The following is a 19,761-nucleotide window of genomic DNA, read 5'->3' as shown; positions in this document are numbered from 1 at the left end:
CGTCCCCTGGGAGTTATCGTTTCCACGGTATTATATCGAACTTCTTCTCGGTTTTTAGAGGGTTTCAGGGGTTGATTGGTTGCGAGGATGCTTGATTAGTATCGGACGATAGGGTAGGTAAAGATTTTTGCATTCCTTTTCTCACGACGCAGTTCAAGAAGAATCGAGTTGCCGAGGTTTTGTTATCTTTTCCAGCGAGTTTTCTAACCTTTTGCACTCTGAATTTTATTTCAATTTCGTTACCAGCAGCTCTCAACGCTTTTAAGTGTTTTATTTGAAATTTACATTAACCAAAGAATAAGACAATTTAAGTAAATAAACGAAGAAAGAAATTCAATTAAATACCAGTTTTGTTCACACTATTGTTGTATTTTGTAATTTTTAAGCGTATCATATATCTTGAAACAATTTCCAGAATGCAATCCTGGTTTTCTTTCGCGCGTTGCATAAAAAAAAGGTGGGACTGAAAAAATGTCGAGTGGGACTCGACAAAGGAGCTCCTGAGATAAAAACTGATGTCGTGTCACATAGAAGTGCAAAGGGTTAATTCTCCGGCTGTGAGTCACGATGGATCTTCGTCACTTGGATCACGCGTTTCGATTCAACGTTAAGCTCTTCGAACGACGCGAATCTCTTTTGGAAAGGGAGAAAAGTCAGATTCGATAGAATTTCCTTTCTTCGTCGTTCGCGAGTCCTTTAGTTTAGACGAATCTCCTGGTAGACGGCGAATAATACAATGGTTACGTTTGTACGCTGCTTTGATAGATCACGTTGAACTTTGGATAGATAGCTGTCACTTCTTTCACAACGATGAAGTACTTTCCTTTCAGTTAGAACGTTTCTAACTTAATAAATCTCCGAACGTATTAATCAAGTTTTTATTCTTTTGCCTCGTAATAAAATACGGTACGATAGCGGAAGAATTAAAAAGAAAAAAAAAAAAGGAAAAGAAGAAGCGACAAGACAAAAAGGGGAAGGAACGAAGACACGCGAGCTGTATCGATTTCGCGCAAAAATAAAGAGAAACAAACCTATTGAAATGGTATCCAGCTTTTTCCCCTTCGTTAACGCACGTCGAATTCGCTTAACCGTCGATTCTCGTTGCAAAGGAGGACGTTGGGTAACCGACCACCTCTTCTGTTCACTGTTTATCGGAATTCTATCTGGTAACTCTTACGATACTCGATCCGTAGCGCATCCACGGGGTTCTGGTATGCCACAGTGCATATACGAGCTACGCAGGAGAACCACGGTCTTTTGAATAAACCCGATAAAAATCGGTGGCATTTTGTAAATCAATGAGGGAGTTGAAACCTATGGCCTCTTTCTTCGCTTTCGTCTCGGTGCGTCTCGAACTTGTATCACCTATCGACTAAACATTCCAATGAATTCGATTCCAGACGACGGCAAAGAACAACGAGGAAGAAACACGTGCTCCTTTTGTTTTTATAGAAGTTCGATCGCCACGAAGTCTCGAGTGCACATCTTGCTTAATATGCGATTGCCTGGCTCCATTCGCGGTGCTATTATCAAAGATATGTATTAGGTTGTCCGAAATGTTTCTTTCGTTTTAGACGGAAATAATAGACGCACGATGTTTCTTGTTTTATATTAGTTTATCAAATTATGCGCGAATGTAATAATAGAAATAGAACGAAATGAATCACACCTAATTCGATAAAATAATATAAAACAGAAATTGTTGTTCGTCTATTATCACCTTATGGAACGAAAGAAACTTTTCGGACAACCTAATATGCGAGTTTATGTGTGGGCTTACGTGTCGTTCGATATATCTTGGTATATTGGTAATTTGTAGTTTCAGTTTGGTGAGACGACGTTTTTGCTAGCAATTGGTAGAATTGAAACGTTGGCGAATGAGCTCTTTTTTGTATAGTTGAAGCAATATTGTTAATGAGATTAAGGTGAGCATTGTTTACTTTAGTCGACGCTCATATCGAGAAGATTAAAGTTCTGCAAGTAAGTTAGTCGAGTCAAGTAACTGTAGTTAGTTAAGGAACAATACAGTTCGATTATAAAAGCAAATTTTTCAGAAGAAAATTTTGCAAGTCAGTTGGTCATACTATCGAAGGTGAAACCAACATATTAGTAAAACTATAGATCTACGAGTAAATTGGCTTCGTTCGTTGAGTAATTAAACGACTAGCAATAAAGTTCTGTAGTATCGTAAATGATAATTATGATTTATTTCCAATGAATGGATTGCACAGATGTTGATTAAACAGGAAACGATGGTTGTTTAACGTGAACTAATCGCAATAACGTACTATAATTTAGACAACTCAATTTGCCACTCTCGTCACCACGGATCCAAGCTCTCTCTCTCTCTCTCTCTCTCTCACGCGGACCACACTCTCTCGACAACGCAACTCGCACTCCCTGACTTCTCGATTCACACTCTCTGGCTTCTCCACTGACACTGCCTGTCCTAGCATTCCTTTGTATTTTCTTAGGCCCACCACGCACGTGTCCCGCATCCGCACGTGGCCAGGCTCACGTAGGGATTTTCTATGAAACTATTCAGTCGAAGGACCGACGACACATTGATGGGCCTGTCGATATCTCGGCTCTCTGGCGACAATGTTTATGGCTACCCACGGTGAAAGAAAAAATATACAAGTTCAGAAACAGATATAGTATAAGAGTTAACAAACACCAAAACCCATTAGCTACCCAACTACTTGACACGACGGATCAGATCCGCAGACTAAAAAGACAATACCCTTTAGATTGAAGCATTAGATTCAACTAGAATCAAACATACTATAAGCTATTATAATCCAAGCTACAGTACCACGTCAAAAGAATGTACTTATAATTCTCAATGAGAATTGATCGTAAATAGTCAACGAAATAAAAAAAGAAAAGAAAATGTTTATGGTTCACCCGATATCTCTTAGGCCTTTCATCCCCGATACTACAGTTCTATCATTCAATTCATTCATTATACAAATCATGCTATTTAACGTAAAGTTATAAAATTGCGAAAGAGAAGTTTGCGATCCGCAACTTTCTAGCTATAGATTTCGTTACATTTTGAGCTTGCTCTTCCGTTTTCAGAGTAATTCTCCGTTGATTTTCTTGACGTAATATGCACCGACTCTTTAAACTAATAGAATTTGGTTTCGATAGAAATAGCCTCGTTAAATAACGCACAAAGATTACCGTGGCTGATTACGTGTTTTCCAAAAGGAAATACTTTTCACGCTATCTTGTAAAGTTATCGGTATGTAACTGTTTCTTACTCTAGATTCCGAAATATTAATACAACTTTTATTATTTACGAGCAAAGAAATCTAATTATAAGACTAAACGGCACTGGTGAGCACCTAAACTCGCGTTTTACGCGTTTCGCTGCGCGTGAAAGCGGATCCTGGAAAGTTCTCGCCAGTCACTGTCGTTCTTCGCCGGATAATGCCGGCGCGGTTGTTAACTTCCGGCTGTGCTTACGTTTTGGTACCCAGCCTCCAATTAAACGGCCTCTACTACGATCCTAGTCTCGCAAATTCTATTATTTCGCGGCGCGAGTTCCCTCTGCTACCATTTTCACGAGTTTCATATGTTGCGAATATTTCCGGTTAGAACGTGTTTTACATGTTGTCTTCTTTTATATCTTCTTCTTATATCTGTTAGACCAGACTGGTGGAGATACCGGTGTGAAACGATTCTCGTGAACTTTGTTGAAATTATAGTGTGAAATCTTTTGCTCTTTAGCGCAAGTTAATTGTTTTTATAATCCTTTTAATCGCAACTGCTTTCTCTTTATTTCGAATCTCAGCGTTCCTTCTAAATGAAGACACATCGGAAATTTCAAGACAAATTGCAATTAATAAATTACTTATTTTACGCATAATTATCAAAAACAAATTCACACGATAAATTGTTTTATACGCCATCGTTTTTATTATCATCGCGAAGTAAACAAATACGCGGAGCTTTATATTTAGACGGAGAATATTTCCACGATCTCGACGTTAATTAAAATATTTCAATAAAATCCAAATTTCGATTTCCAAGTCCCTCTTCATCGGTTGGTTCTGATCTCGCTCGAAAATTCATCGCGTTTTATATCTTCGATAAAATTATTCACGGGGACATTAGCTATGAAATCAACGTGGCATTATTCAAATTCTCCAAGCGACAAAGTAAATGGACGAATTCATACGGATTATTCGGGCCGACCTCGAATAAACGTTCGATCAGAGTCAAAGAGTGAATTAAATTAATAGAGCTCGAGAAAGAATATGACCGGGATGGATTTATTATTAAGCAGACGACCAGTTTGGTCTATCGACGTCGAAATTCTGTGACGCGTTAGTCGGATTTTTGAGATTTGCAGGAAACGATCACTCGAGTTAATATCGTTTCAAGCGAAGAATTATTATACGAGAATATGTTATCAATTATTCTCGTGCAATTTAGATAATTCAGATAGACGGAGTAGATCCCAACAATAGAACCTTATTTCTTTTAAGTTCAAGGTTATCCCTTTTCTTTTTAAACGACGTCATTAACTTTCGTTTACGATTAAATTCACATGCTCGTCGGTGTCTTTTTTATTTGAAATATCGTATGTGGATATTTGCGATCGTATATAATTATTTTGTAAATAACGAAAATCAGAGAGAACTCGAGAGCCATTTCAAACATCACGTAGTTCCTTCTTTCTTGGTAGAAAAGCAGATTTAAGAGGATAGTACTTGCATTTCAGTTTTCATAATTTCTTAATAATTATACAGAAACTAATCAGAAACTTCTGCGTTATAAATCAAAGAGCACAAAAGCTGCATATAAAACCGAGATCAGCATTTTTATGAAAGAAGATCGTATGCTACGCGGCCGGTAACATAATTCTAACACTCTGCATATTCCCCGTTTGCCAAAGTATAGCGTATACAGGTGGAGGAGCCATAAACCCCGAACTTGTTACAAGCTAGACTTCAAAGTCGAGGCCGAGGTTCGTTCTCGTTAAGGCAAAGACAGAGCTCTCCGGGATTCGTTTCTCACGGGGCGAATATAAATATGGAATTAAGTAAATTCGTTCGGATACTCACTCGGATAAACTCGTAACGGGTCCGTATCCGGTTTCTTGACGTGCTTCCGGCCGTGGTCGCCTGAAAGTTTAATTACTCCTTCAGTTATATGCACGCCACGACGGTGTGGAAATTTTATGAATATCCACCGGATCCATGCCGGAGGACATCTTTCTTTTCTCGTTACTTTCCCTTCGTCGGGAAAACGTTCTTCGCTTTTCTCCTCCTTCGATGCTCTTCGAACGTTGCTCAAGATACGTAGCTCAAGGTGGTCTACGTTAACGTTACCAGAGGATAACGATGCTTCCAAGAGAAGTTACTTTAACGATCTTTAGAACAGTATATTTCTCGTGACACTTTGATTTAGACCGATGGAACGCGAACTGTATGATATTCGACGTACAAGTTCCATTTATATTTCGACTCGTCGTTCAACTCTGGATATTTATGGAAATTCGATCTGTTTATATTTTGTAATTGCGACCGAAAAAAGAAAATGAGTCCAGTCATTTAGAATTATATACGAAATATACGAAACAATATTTAAGGAAAATACGACGCAAAGATCGTTTCCTTCTCAATTTATCGCGACACGACACGGTGCAACTTTATTCGCGACCGAGTAAAGGAATAAAAAAAGGAAAGTAAAGAGAAACAGAGACGAGGGTGAGTAATTGTTTGCTTCCTGGATCTTGTTCGTTTGTCTTTTCCTTTCTTCGTTTGATTTCACCCGGTGTATCTTGTAATTTGCCTAGAGATAATGGTAGATTGATGGTAAGGGAGGAAGGAAGAAGCGACAGTTTCTTCGTCTTGGGATGCTTTCCTTCTTCCTTCACCGAGACAAAATTAGACCGATAAAAGAAGCCGTGTACTACCGTTTATATTTAATTACCTTCTATATTTAACGCTTACAAAGGAAAGTCATTGGATTGGAAGTATCAAATTTTTGCCTATGTAAATGATAAAAAGTGATAATTGTAACCCTTTGCGATACGATGGTTCTGCAGTTTCACGATCAATTTGCCACCAACAAAATACGCTATTCGATAAAATCACTAAAAGCGAACATTCCGTGTTACCTCTTTTTACGTATCACAAAATTTTCTACGTTATTTAACCTCGCCAATTTTTATCGATTTTTTTACGATTAATCGACGTTTCGATCATTACGGGGAAAAAAGCTTCGTAAAGGACCAAAAGTAATTATTCAAATTCCACGTGTATTATCAATTCCATTAACATTTACGAATCTCATGTGCTAGAAAAATCAGGTTATTCGCATTTATTTGCGTATTCTCGTTGTTGCACAAGATTTATTCGCGTCGTAATCATTGGATCGTAAAGAGAATCACGGATGAAAATTTTCCAAAATTAATGTACAATGACCGTGTATATTTTTCGACGCGACGTCACGAGATACATATTCAACGATAATAACGGCGTGCTGGCCGCTGTGATAAGTTACATCGTCGAGTATAACTCGTCGCTCGTATGCACTCTCTTATGGAACTCATACAGACCTGTCTGTCCGTGATTTTTTAGCGAATTAGCGTCCGCCTCGGGTCCGTACGTCATCAACGCGCCCATTAGGACGATTAGGATGACTTGGACGAAGAACAGCTGGCATACTTGTTGCTTTCCACTCACGGAGAACATTCCCTAATGAAAGAAGCAAGGATTTAGTGGAAACTGGATGAATGTTTATTAACATTAGCTCTAATAACCGGCTTTAGACGTTTTAAGACGTCTTTTGTAAGCTGAACGTTATTGGCCGGGTACGTGTCTAAGCGTTTTTTAAATCTGATCTTTGTTTATGAATAAATGTTAAAGCGATTAATGTTATTTACCGTAGATCGCTTAGCTACGTGGAACAAGCAACACTTTGCTATTATTATCAGACCGCGAATATCCATGTAACTTCGATACAGGCAACTTAATTCGATTAAAACCTTTTATTTATTTATTTCAGATATTTTATATAACTTTGTATACCATATTTTTCATTTGTTCGTTTGTTACGTTGCGTTCGAGTATGTTCCTGTATCTTCAAATTTGTCGTAAGTGCATAAACATTTTGCAGTCCCGTTATCATATGTAGAGCTGAGAATGCGAGTGGTGTAGGTCGTGCTGCTGCGTAAAATAATGTTCTGCGTTTACCGTTACGAAGCATTCGTTACATTTCTTCGAGTCACACATTTCTATAAGTCACACGGTATTATAGATGTGGCAAATAGTAGAGAGATTGTATGAAGGTAATTAAATGAGAGAGAGAGAGAGTGAGAGAGAGAGAAGAGAGGATGCAAGAGTAGTATAATTGCGAAGGTTTGCAGGAAAGTTCCGGACATAATTCACGAATAATATTATGATTAATGACTAATTATTACGATTATATCTAATACGATGGCAGAGACGTTGCTAAGCGACTGTAAGTACATTTTTAACTATCTGTTCGTGAGAATATTTACAGTTTCGTACTATACGTGTTAAAAATCGATCCTTCCAACAAAGTTCTACTTCAAACAAATGTCATTCTCTATCTTTTATTAATCCGTTCAATACGAATCACTCGATAATTCGATATCGTAATCATACTACACATTCTGCGTATCAATTATAATCTAATAGCGAAGTTCCGCTACAAGACAGCAAATACATTCCATAAACATATTTACACTATTATATTACGACCAAATTAATTAGCAAATATAGATATAAACAGAAATTCCAATAAGCAATTGCTATATCCTCGACAATCTCAAACCGTTACACGTATCGCAGCTGTACATGCAATAACGGATCGAAATTTTCTCATAATCTGTTCTTAAAAATCGTCAGGAAATATACAACGGTTCGTGAGATTGCACATAGTCGGCGTTATAAATATAAAATGTTCTAGGACGAAAAAGGGGAAATAATGCTTGCAATTATTCGAAGGTTTAAGCAGAAAAATTGCAAGCGCGGTACGATGGAAAACTCGATAATTCGTTAATCGTTTACAGAGATAATATTTGTAAGGCAAATTGCGTGCGCGTGAGCGATGCAGATAGATGTTGCTCGGTTTAATGATATCATATAATGTTAAAGCTGAAATTTCAGTCGCGTCGCTGCCAGTTGTGTCACTCTCCATCCGTTTTCATCGTTTTATCTTTCGATGCTGATTTTCCGCCGATAATTGCAAGCGGGAAACGCGCAACCAGCAAGAATGAAATTAATGAACCCGATACGTACACGCAGACGTTATTTCATCGACGATTTCGCTCTGCTTCAGGTTTTTCGCCTCCCTGAGCTAAGATACAGCTACTCGAGTCGATCGAGTTTCTACGTTTTAGGATTCGATCCTGAACTTTGCACGGAATAACCAAACTCGGTGCGTATTATGAGATTATACTATTAATCTTTGATGCAATAATGGAAGAACGAGGAAATGATTTGTATTAGGTCGTCCGAAAAGTTTCTTTAGTTTCATAAGGAAATAATGGATGCACGATATTCTTCATTTTATATTATTTTATCGAATTACGTATGATCCATTTTGTTCTATCAAAATAAGGATCACAACGTTCGACAGATTAGGTCTCATGTTTGTATAAAGATGTATCGTTGTAAAAGACGTGTCTGTAAAAGAAAGACACTTCTCGGACAACCTAATATTTTAGGTTTAGCGAGAAAAAATATCAAGAACGAGGAAATGATTTGTATTAGGTCGTCCGAAAAGTTTCTTTAGTTTCATAAGGAAATAATGGATGCACGATATTCTCCATTTTATATTATTTTATCGAATTACGTGTGATCCATTTTGTTCTATCAAAATAAGGATCACAACGTTCGACAGATTAGGTCTCATGTTTGTATAAAGATGTATTATTGTAAAAGACGTGTCTGTAAAAGAAAGACACTTTTCGGACAACCTAATATTTTAGGTTTTGCGAGAAAAAATATCGAGAAGGAGGAAATGAGTATAGCTCTATGACGGCTATATGATATTTTATCGTACAATTGTTCTATTTTTCGAAGTTATTTCGTTGTTTATTTTACTCGCCGACCCCAATACTCGTATCTTGCTCTATATGGAGGAAATTGTAAACGAAAATTCGTCGACTTTTCGATTTCGAAATCGCTCGACGAATAACCTGTTAACCAAAGAGGACGAGTTAACTCGATCCTTGAATTACTTGTTCTTCTGGATATCTCGCGATGAAGATAATTTCTTAATTTAAATTCTTTTAAGAAGAAGGCTTTCCCACGAAGAAACTTCATTCCACTTTTATCACGTAACTTTACGCGTAATATCACGTTGTGCACATGCTTGGAAAAAGACTGATTAACGAAGAACAAATCGATCGAAAGCTGCGATCATGCACCGAAGCGATTCGTATCCAAATTTCACGATGGCAGCGTCGTTCGCGGCGACATCGTTCAGGCAATATTTTTACCATTTTGATTTAGATAGCTTTGTAACTTGCGGCCGGTTGCAAAAAGCTCGTTTCACCCTTCACTGGCCGTCGATCAACTCATAGTTCTCGCCTGACGCGACAGATTTTTTATTGTTTCACAATTTCGTTTCGCCAAGAACTGTTCGTCTAAATGGAGCAGATCGTGTTCCCCGACGAGGCTATCTTAATTCGAACGACGTTGACGAATGACTGTGCCGGGGCAAAGATCGATGCAACGATGACTGTAAACGACGTAACGATGATCGTTGGGCGCGCGAGTTGAAAAGGACTTTTTCGTCGTTCGAATAAATTCTTGTCTTTCGAGGTTGTGAATCACTCCGAACGGTTTGGAGAAAGGATAGATTTCTCAATTATTCGTTACATTATTTAAGGCTTATATTTTATATCACAATAATTTTATAATACTTAATATTCTACAATACAGTACTATTGTCAATTTTATCAAGTTCTAAATTTAGAAAAATAAAGAAATAAAAATTAAGAAGATAAATATCTATGGATTCTTTATTTGGCAAGAATACAAGCTAACACGATCGCAAGAAGAAGTTCCAATTAAGATTTTTTCTTCGAATAAAACTATTTATTTTAAGACAAATTACACCTCTATCGATACCATTTGTTCCGAGACGACGCTTATTACTGTAACAACCTAAAAATACATTGGTTTGGTATCGGTAACCCATCAAAACCTATTTCCCAATAAACACACGAACGACAGTTTCGCGATATACCCAGCGGTTTGTAGAAGAATCACACACAGAGGGACAAAAGTATCTGTCGTGAAATCAACGATTCTCGGCCGATATATCGGCTCGTTCCCGATATTGTTTATCCGTTTCTACGATGGACGATCCAATTACAACACGATTGATCCTGATTGACCTCGTCGTCTAAATCTCCCCAACGGATATACGCCATTCCCTTAATGCCGACACGTTTGACGCGCGAACAGTGTCGCGAAGCTAACGTATAGCGTTTTTCAACGGAGGCGATCCGTTCGACAGAAACGTTATTATCCAGTCTTGCCTGGTGTTAATCGATTTCTCGTACAGTTCAGTGGGAAAGGATCGTTGAAAACGTTCACGCCTAATATTTCATCGTGGCACGTTTGGCCGGCAAACGATTTCTCGAACGTGTTGTTCGTGCCGCGTACTAGCAGTTCCAGTGATTAATTAACGCGCAATGAGTAGTGGAATTAGCGTTAATTCTCCTTTAAGTCGCTTAAGACTGAAATTTGATCGAATTAAATCTTAGTTGGAACGTGAACTGCGAGTGTTTGTGCGGATTCAAATACTTTGGGAAAATCGGAAATTTCATATTTAAAAAACGTAGAGTATCGTAAAACTTGCTATTAAATTTTCTCTGCAAAGATTCTTGAATTTTAATTCACTTTGTTCTTTTCCTGCCAACCTTTTTCACGTTTCTCTGTTTTAAATCGCACGATATTGTTTTCGTTCGGCGAGCGAACAATCAATAAAGCGGAAAGTCAATCGGCTATTGTTATTACGCGATTAACTCGTAACCGCAAACTAACGTTCGATTGTTCGTCGACGATTCGAGAGGCGGTTTCTCGTCGACGATGCAAAAAGTGTCACGCGAGCGTCAAACGAAATAGCAATCGAATGTATTAGGAATGAAATCGTGACCGAACGATCCCATGTGAACAACTTCATACGGAATAACGAAAAGAGATGATAGATTTCTTTGTAATTTTCTGAAAACAACACGACCATTTAACTCGTCGCAATCGAATATTTTATAGTTAAAAACTAGCGTATCTCGTCTGTTTAATTTTTGTAACGCAACGGTGAACCGACCGAACGATAATAATTATAACTTTGTAGAAATAATTTTTAATCGATGATATTCTTATCGATCAATTAATTTTAACTATTCTTCCAACTGGCCAATTTTTTAATTTCCTTATTTAAAAAATGTTTTAATTGTCAAACACTTAGAGCTTCGTCGCTCGTTGTTCGTTCGATAATATCATGTTTAATCGATTTCTCTGTATTATTTTATTGCTCAATCCCTAATGGCTTAAAACAAGGACAAAAGAAGATATTGCGACCTATTTTTATTAAAAGTATTATAAGAATTTCTATCGTTCGAATTCTCATTATTTAAACGCTTTTACTGTATAGAAGATTTTAATGGCGCTCAGAAGCGAAACGTTAGATACTGTCCTCCTTCGATCGTTCGTACAATGCGGAAAAAACAAACAAAAAAATAAATAGAGAGAAAAGAAAAATATCGATATCTGTATGCGAGGAAGCTCTCGAATTCAATGGAAAATCGACTGGAGAGGCTGAAAAACTTGCGTGATTCCGGCCCGCCGGAAAAATATGGAACTCGTAACTCAAACCTTTACCCAAAACATTCCTTTTTCTCTTGCTATTACCATTTTGCTTTCTCTCTTCTGTTGTTCCTTTCTTTTTAAATCGCATAAAAATCAATACCCGACAAAAACAGGTATTACGTTGCTGTATGTCGAATAGAATAGAGGAACTCGCCAACTCTTGATTAAATTGTCCCCCTTTTTCTAAAAATTATTTTTTCCTATCTTTTATATTTTTTTACAACATACTACAAAAAAATTCCACGCCTAGAAAGCATGAAAAAATGTTATTCTATCTGTGTACTCTTCCAGAAATATTCCACCGTTGTGCAGATGTTAAAAATATCAAATCATTTTACAATTATAACGATGGAAACTAAAAAGTCGACACGGACAGGGAAATTAACCGTTGTGAATCTACAAATTTCCTATGAAAAATTATAAACTCGTAATTTTCACCACTCTAACAGTCGAAATAACGAGACTCGAAACTCAAGAATTTTTCAAATCGAAAATACTTGTTATTTATACCATTCTTTACCTAAGTCCATCAAACGCGTTGATATTTCAAAGATATCCAGTATCGAAATTAGCGTTGGGGGAACTAGCATCGATGGAAAAAGAAATTTCCTCTGTTGATTCGCATAACAAACGAACCAAGCCAATCTCTTTATCCTAATCAGCGCTAAAAACAATTCTCTATTAACATTAGAATTCTAAGTAAAAGGTTTGTATCAAATCAAAATGAAAAACACACGATAAGATATATGATGCAAAAGAAGAAAACAAACTATCATCCGTATACTTTCCAAAAAGTTATTCGGATCATGAAAAATTCTCATCGAAATCATTCGATTATTCCGACTATTCTGTTAGTTCCATCGTTAATGCTCTCGTTTACAAATTTCTCAAATTAATCGTTCTTCCGTGTTCTTGAAATACTGCGGCAGGTACTTCAGGGATATTCGATGCGAAAATTAGTATCAAAGGAACCAACATCGAAGAAACACAAAATTACCTGTGTTCCTCGTTTTGCACAGCGAGTAGCTGCTAACACGTGAAAGAAACAAGCCAATCCCTTTGTCTCAATCGTCGTTCCTTTATGGCGAAAGGAGGGCAGGGCTTGATTTGTGAGCGGCACAATTATTTCCACGTGGAAAACTCTGCCAGTGGAATGGGTTTCCGATGGAAACAGAAGCAAATCACGGCTGCAGACACTGCAGAGGATTATACGGAAGCTGCTTTCATAAATTATGCGATTTATCTTAGAGCTCGCGGATGCTTTTTTAGAATAACGATGAGCTCGAGTAACTAGCATCCGCCGCCCTTCTTTCTTCATTTTTTCGCCCCTATTTTTCGCGAACCAGGACCGTTCCGTGTCTTCGCAAGGGTTGGATAAGGTACACGAAAATCAATTTGCTTCTCTACGAACCTCTCGGCTCACACGAGATATTTCCTTGACCGCACAGCGAAGAAATCGAATTTCCTTTTCATTGAACGACCGCACGGACTCGTTTAAATCATTCGATTTATCGTCATCCCTCTTCTTCTTCTCGTCACTTTCGCGTATTACGCCGTTGATTATTTGTATTTATCTAAATCAGTTTGCTTTGTCTCCGCTGGTAAGAAACTTTTACAATGAAATTCGCTAAATCGTTTGGTAAGATATTTGAAGATTATTTGAAACGATGTAGCATATTATGACTGACACTATGATACTACGATAGGTTATGATACACTTTACAGTCGCCATAAAGCATGATCCTAAAGAGTGGAAAATTTCATTGCAGAAATAGAATACAGAAAGCTAGGAAAGAAATTACATTTTAATCCCGTTCCTTGTCTGTCAGAAAAACGTTTACAACGCTTAATTTCCTTTTATGGAGCGTTTCGTACAGCTACCTTGTTCCAAATACCTTCTCATTAATGTAACTAACGACAAAATAAATCTCAATTTAGAGGGAAAAAATTTAGCCTGAAATTTACCTTGAAAAATCTACGATACGCAACAGACTGAGAACAAAATACACGGTAACCTGCCCTTATTCGGTCATTAACTTATCCGGTCAATCGTTCTCTACGTTTAATCAAATAAACTTCTTCTGCCAAACGTCCAAACTACCGATCGGTTCTCTCGTTATCCACTTTGTTTCTACCCTTTCGACCAAACCGTCAAATCCACGTTGTCCAGTGTAATCGATAGATTGCGGGCTTTTCTGCATATTTACATTAACGGACGCAGTTAAAGAAATAGAATTTAAATAGAAATTTCACGCTCTAAGGGAAAAACGCTCTTAAAGTTAAACTTTATAATATTCTTATTTCCCCTTTCGTTCTTTACACTCTCCACGTTTTTACACAATCAAATCTCCCATAAACGCATCAACAGCCGCAGTCTACTAATCTCGAACCTCGAGTCGCCTCGTCAAGGAATCTCCGCCGATCTTCCCTAGACACAAAAAACAGAAGAAAAATGAAAAGAGAACACGACTTCCGCGCACAAAACAGCAGAAAACACGACAGTAATCCGACAAGAACGCACAACAGGTTTATATAAACTCCGTGAATTAGCGATAATTGGTCCTTTTACATAATTCTGCGTGGATGACCATGCGGAGGCAGTTTAGTTCTCCAGAAATAGGCGGGTAGCAAGGATCCCACGACGTTGCGTTGAATTTCTCAAGTTGAAACGCGATACCACTCGGGCTACTGTATCATCGCCGACAATTAGCCTTACTAATTGAAAGTAGGCCGGCTAAGAATGAGGATTTATTGTGTCCAGTCCTCTGGACGCTAATGACGCGCAAGACGAGTGGTTGGCTCGCTGTGTTACGCGTGTAACGGCGAGGGAAGGTCAACGAGACGACGAGACGATGGACATGGTGGAAATAACGTGGACGAAGTCGGGATGGAAGTTCAGGACGAGAAGATTTTTCGCTCAAGAGGAAGATTTCTTTCTTGAACGAGAACGTGCATGTCGAAGCTACGAATGCTAGATGCACTCGAGTTCATACGTTTTTGGGGATTTTTGGACTAGTGTTCGACGACTGATCGTTCAATGATAAATTAATTGGCTAGTCGCTCTTTCACCTAACGATTTCCTTTGCGCTATGTTATTTCTTTTGCTTTTCTTTCCTGTGAAACTCGCGTTCGCTCCGGATCGTTAATGCAACTTTCATCCCTGTAAATAGGAGATCGTGAAACTTTCGAAACGAAATATTTAACGTCCTTTGAATCTTCCTTATTCAACCTTCTTTAGAATTTTTCTTTTTTTATCTGTAACCTTGTACACTTATATTATATTTATTATGTTTTATTACAGTAATATCACGAGATTTATTTTGCATGTGAATTCATGTAATTTCGTTTATTACGTTTGTTATTATTTACGTAAGTTGATTTCTTGAAATAATACGTGCTTTTCACGGCAGAATTATTTTCCTTTGGCCCGAACGCACCTTATCAGCATCGTATTTCCATTTCCTTCATTGCGAACAATTTTCCAATTTTCTCAAAATTTTCATACTTGAAGGATTTTTCGAAATTCTAACATTCCGACGACTTCTTCAAATTGTAACGTTCCAAGGATCGTTCGTGATGCCATTTTCAAAATTATTTTTCTAATCCTCCTCAAATTTCTTGCATTATAACGAACAGAGGAAAAAGTCGCTGTCAAAAATTGTCAAATGACATCTTTTCGCGGTCCATATCTTTCTCGCGAATTCCAGCAGGTTTTTTTTTTAAATTCTCTCCACGGATCCGCAGTCGTGGCACGATTTACCGGAAGTGAGATTGAATCGAGGCAATCGAGCGGTCGCCATCGGTCGAAACCACCGGTCTTTCATCCGCGAATCGTTCGTGGCTAATTATATTCGAACCGCGACTTCAAATGCAGCGATTCAACGAGAGAGTGTTTTCGACGTTTGTCAACGAGCCTCGAAATGAAAAAGGTGAACGCCGTTACTCGATATTTTTCATTTTGTTTCCTCCGTGCCAGATGTCTCTATCGTAATCGTGTTCTTCAATCTCATTCTATACAGGGTGTTTCTTTTGTAACTAGATATACTGGAAGCACGTCGTAAATGGTTGAAAATATAAGAAAGAATTATTACACGTAATACGAGTTTCTCGATACGAAAAAGAATACCGTGCGGTTTAAATAATTTTTGTGCTTCTAAACGAAGTAGACGAAAGGATTTTTAAGTATTCACGGTTCTTTTAAATATGTCGAACGTAGTACAATTTTACTCGTAATATTAATCCTCCTAAGTGGAATTTCGTGGAATCACGAGTTTTTTTATACAATTTTATTTATAACGCAATATGTTGTTCGTTAAGATAAATTCAATGGTTATACACGTTATACAAGATTAGTCACGCGATATACATATATTTACCGAATCGGAAATTGCAGATGGAAGAAAATTTCCAAGACAAAAACTATAAGCTGTGTTTAAACAGGCGCAGGTGGTACGTGTAAGCACATTTTTTGTTTCCAGTCTGATCAAATGTTTCCAAATTTTTGTTCAAATATTTGTTGAAAATATTTTTTACACTCTCTGTATACACGCGTCAGTTTACCTCGCTGATAGTTGTAATTATTTCTCTACAATAATACTTCGCTTTGTATCTCGTTGCGTTGTTGATTTTCTAAAAAAAAAAGCGGCAAATAATTATCTTCATCCGTTGCCTCGATAAAATTTCCGTTTCTGAAGAAGTTACATCGTTTCGTTTCCAAGAGAAACGAAATGGAAGCTCGATTTCTCCATCGTAAAAGAACGTTTGGTTGGAAAAGAGAAAAAAAGGGGGAAGGAAATTAATGAAATTCTTAGCGACGCAGAATGCTTTTCTAACTGCAGCGCCATTGGGAATAGGTGAATTATAAAAGGGCTCTTTTAGACGCTTTTAACAAGTGGCCGAGAAGAATGGAGTTGCATTGCGCGTGTTGCGAGAAATCCTTCCAAGAATGATTGCAAGTGAAAAGGTTTCTTGCTGCGAGACGGAGAAATTCTCGAGGCGAAAGAATACCGTTGCAAGATACTTGCGCGACGATGGCTTTTTACATATTTATCGTCAACTACACGTCGAATCTAACGTTTCTGAATTTCAGAAACTCCGACATCAAGTACTTCGTGTCCTTCGTTATCCATTGGCGCACAAAATTTCATGAAATTTTTACCATATTTCCAACGACATATCAAATATTCCTCGAGTCAATTCGCAAACGTTAACTCGCTAAACGATAATTCTACGAAATCTTTTGAATTTCTATGAGCGTGGACATTTTGAACGCAACGGCTATTCATAATAACGCGCGATATCGAAAACAACGTTACAACGTCGCTAACAGAGTTACGATTCATTTAGGAGGTGAAGATCGTTACGACGTGGAAACGTCTGGTTTGCAGTCGATGATTGCGATTTCGATACGGTTAGTTTCGAGGTATTATACTTGTATCGTTAATTGAGCAGGGGAGATCGATATGCGCAGCTGAGATAAATTAAATCGAATCTGTAAATGCGTACCAATTACCGCGGCTTTAGCTCCCTCCTGTATAACTCGCTGTAATTTACAGCCGACGTTCTGCGTGTTGATGCTTTCGAGAGTCTGGTTTCACTTAATCTCCGTAGCGCTCGATGCGTGCACAGTCTGGTCCACGAGTAATGGGGTTAAAGATCTCCTGTTATATGGAGGTACATTTACGATTTAGGTGGATTTCAAGTTAGACAAACCAGAACCACGCGATACATAACGTAACGATGTAATTCCGATGACCGAGATGTAAGAGATTTTTAATTCAAATCCGATTACAGTGGAAATTTATTCGAACTTTTAACGATTTAGCGTGTAAATAACGAACTTAAGGAATTTCGAGTTAAGCAAATCACGACGATATAATATATCGAGTAAAAGTATAATTCTTGTAAATTTCATAGTACTTACTATCTTGTTTTTTCTTTAATACGATCTTCTTTTACGTCATTATTACGAAATATCAATGTTTATTACGAAATATAAAGATTTGATTCTACCTGTGATAGAAACTTAGCATAACGATTTAGCGTGTAAATAACGAATTTAAGGAATTTCGAGTTAAGCAAATCACGTTGATGTAATATATCGAGTAAAAGCATAATTCTTGTAAATTTCATAGTACTTACTATCTTGTTTTTTCTTTAATACGATCTTCTTTTACGTTATTGTTGCAAAATATCATTATTTATTACGGAATATAAAGATTTGATTCTACCTGTGATAGAAACTTAGCATAACGATTTAGCGTGTAAATAACGAACTTAAGAAATTTCGAGTTAAGCAAATCACGTCGATGTAATATATCGAGTAAAAGTATAATTCTTGTAAATTTCATAGTACTTACTATCTTGTTTTTTCTTTAATACGATCTTCTTTTACGTCATTATTACGAAATATCAATATTTATTACGAAATATAAAGATTTGATTCTACTTGCGATAGAAATTTAGCAGAATCTTTAACGGATAGTGGACGAGCAACGAATTTCGAGATTTCGTAATTTACAGTTTAACGAAGCTTCTAGTCGATCGAGCGAAGGAAATCCGATTCAAGATTTAAGGATTACAAATATTGGAATTTTATTGGTACGATCTTCAAGTATTTTTCTCACCAAGGAGGAATTTCAACGTCTATAGAATTTTCTAGAGTTGTCGTTGAGAACTCGAAGAACTGATATAGAATAGGTTTCTGTGGAGTCGTCGATACCGGAATAATATTAGTTCCGCGTGAGAAACGTCACCGTCCATAGAAAATTTCCCAGGTTTCCCACTAGCGAGTTTTAAGATCCATAGAATTGCTTCATGGATTGTAACCGTAGAGCTATAGGTGATAGAATTTCTCCCTTGCTCTCTCTCTATGAAGCGGAAAACAGGCAATTCAGCGGAGTTGATCGATGTAGATCCATAAATTCGCGACATCGTTGGCCCGGTAATCGAACACGGAGATATTTATTATATTTATGAGCTACTTACGGGAACACATTTCCCAGCGTGCTTACCGTGTCTCTGTAGAAAAGCCTTGGATGGAAGTGAGCCACTCCGTAGTAATTTATGCCGTCATATCGGCTACTTCTCGTTCGCTCTAAATTCACGCTAAAACCGGTCGTTCGTTTGCCACTCGCGAATCGATGCCTCGGCCAATTTCACCAATTATAGTTACGAACAATTAGGATTGCTAAATTTTGCCGAATTAAAATTAAAACAACGAAGGAGAAGTCGGAAAGATGAGAGAAGCGAACGATAAAATAGATTTATGAGGGAGAATAAGTTGAAAAATTCGGGTAAATCAAGGTGTACTTTTTCTGGAGAAACTTTCGCCAAGATCGATGGTATCGCACGAAATCGTTCGCTTGTTCTCTCGAAGACGGACAAGCACGTACTCGGAGCAAACAGTCGTTCAATGCCGACGGATGACACGCGATCGATTTGCGTTGGAACACGAATCGATGGGTGATCGTGTATACCCAGACGATTATGTATTGCGACGAACAGCTAAAATCAGGACAGCTTCGCTCGAGTCGCAGGAAGTCGATTATCGCGTGTTTCAGAGTTTGCCGAGTTAAAGCCAAAATGTCTTTTTAACCGATAAAAAGTCGCGTGTAATACATAGGTATTTAAATAAAAATATAAACATTATGTAGCGATCGAAAAACCAAGGGAACAAAAATATTAATAGATAAGTATTTTTAAGATATTTTAACGAGGTTAAACGAAAATGCTATAGATTCAATGTGTTACCATTATTTCGAAATTAGTCGCGTGACTCACGGAATAAATATGCCACTTAAACGCGCATCAGACGTGGAATTGGCGAATGCACGTTCGTCGTAGGATAAACAGACTATAGAATCACGTACGACTTACTAATTTTATTATTTAT

The 19,761-nt window shown here is 37.6% G+C and overlaps 1 protein-coding gene across 7 annotated transcripts in view; it reads right to left on the bottom strand.

The window, feature by feature from the left end:
* The window catches only part of LOC126866022 (ammonium transporter Rh type A), a 43,539-nt gene extending 24,230 nt beyond the window's left edge, over positions 1-19,309 (bottom strand). For 2 of the 7 annotated variants that reach the window (XM_050619060.1, XM_050619064.1), the window contains exons 1-3: positions 7,047-7,073; positions 6,575-6,713; positions 5,076-5,135 (exon numbers count right to left, since the gene is read on the bottom strand). In XM_050619060.1, coding sequence (XP_050475017.1) covers positions 5,076-5,135; positions 6,575-6,713; positions 7,047-7,058 — 211 coding nt within the window. In that variant the 5' untranslated portion in view covers positions 7,059-7,073. Of the gene's footprint in view, positions 1-1,031; positions 1,235-5,075; positions 5,136-6,574; positions 6,714-7,046; positions 7,074-9,487; positions 9,793-14,257; positions 14,387-17,372; positions 17,528-18,880 lie in introns of those variants that run through there. The other 5 variants (XM_050619066.1, XM_050619061.1, XM_050619065.1 and 2 more) reach the window with 5 other exon arrangements.
* Positions 19,310-19,761: the final 452 nt, after the last annotated feature.

The sequence above is a fragment of the Bombus huntii genome, chromosome 5 (assembly GCF_024542735.1).
Source record: "Bombus huntii isolate Logan2020A chromosome 5, iyBomHunt1.1, whole genome shotgun sequence".
Taxonomy (NCBI): Eukaryota; Metazoa; Arthropoda; class Insecta; order Hymenoptera; family Apidae; genus Bombus; species Bombus huntii.
This window is presented reverse-complemented; position numbering and strand designations above follow the sequence as displayed.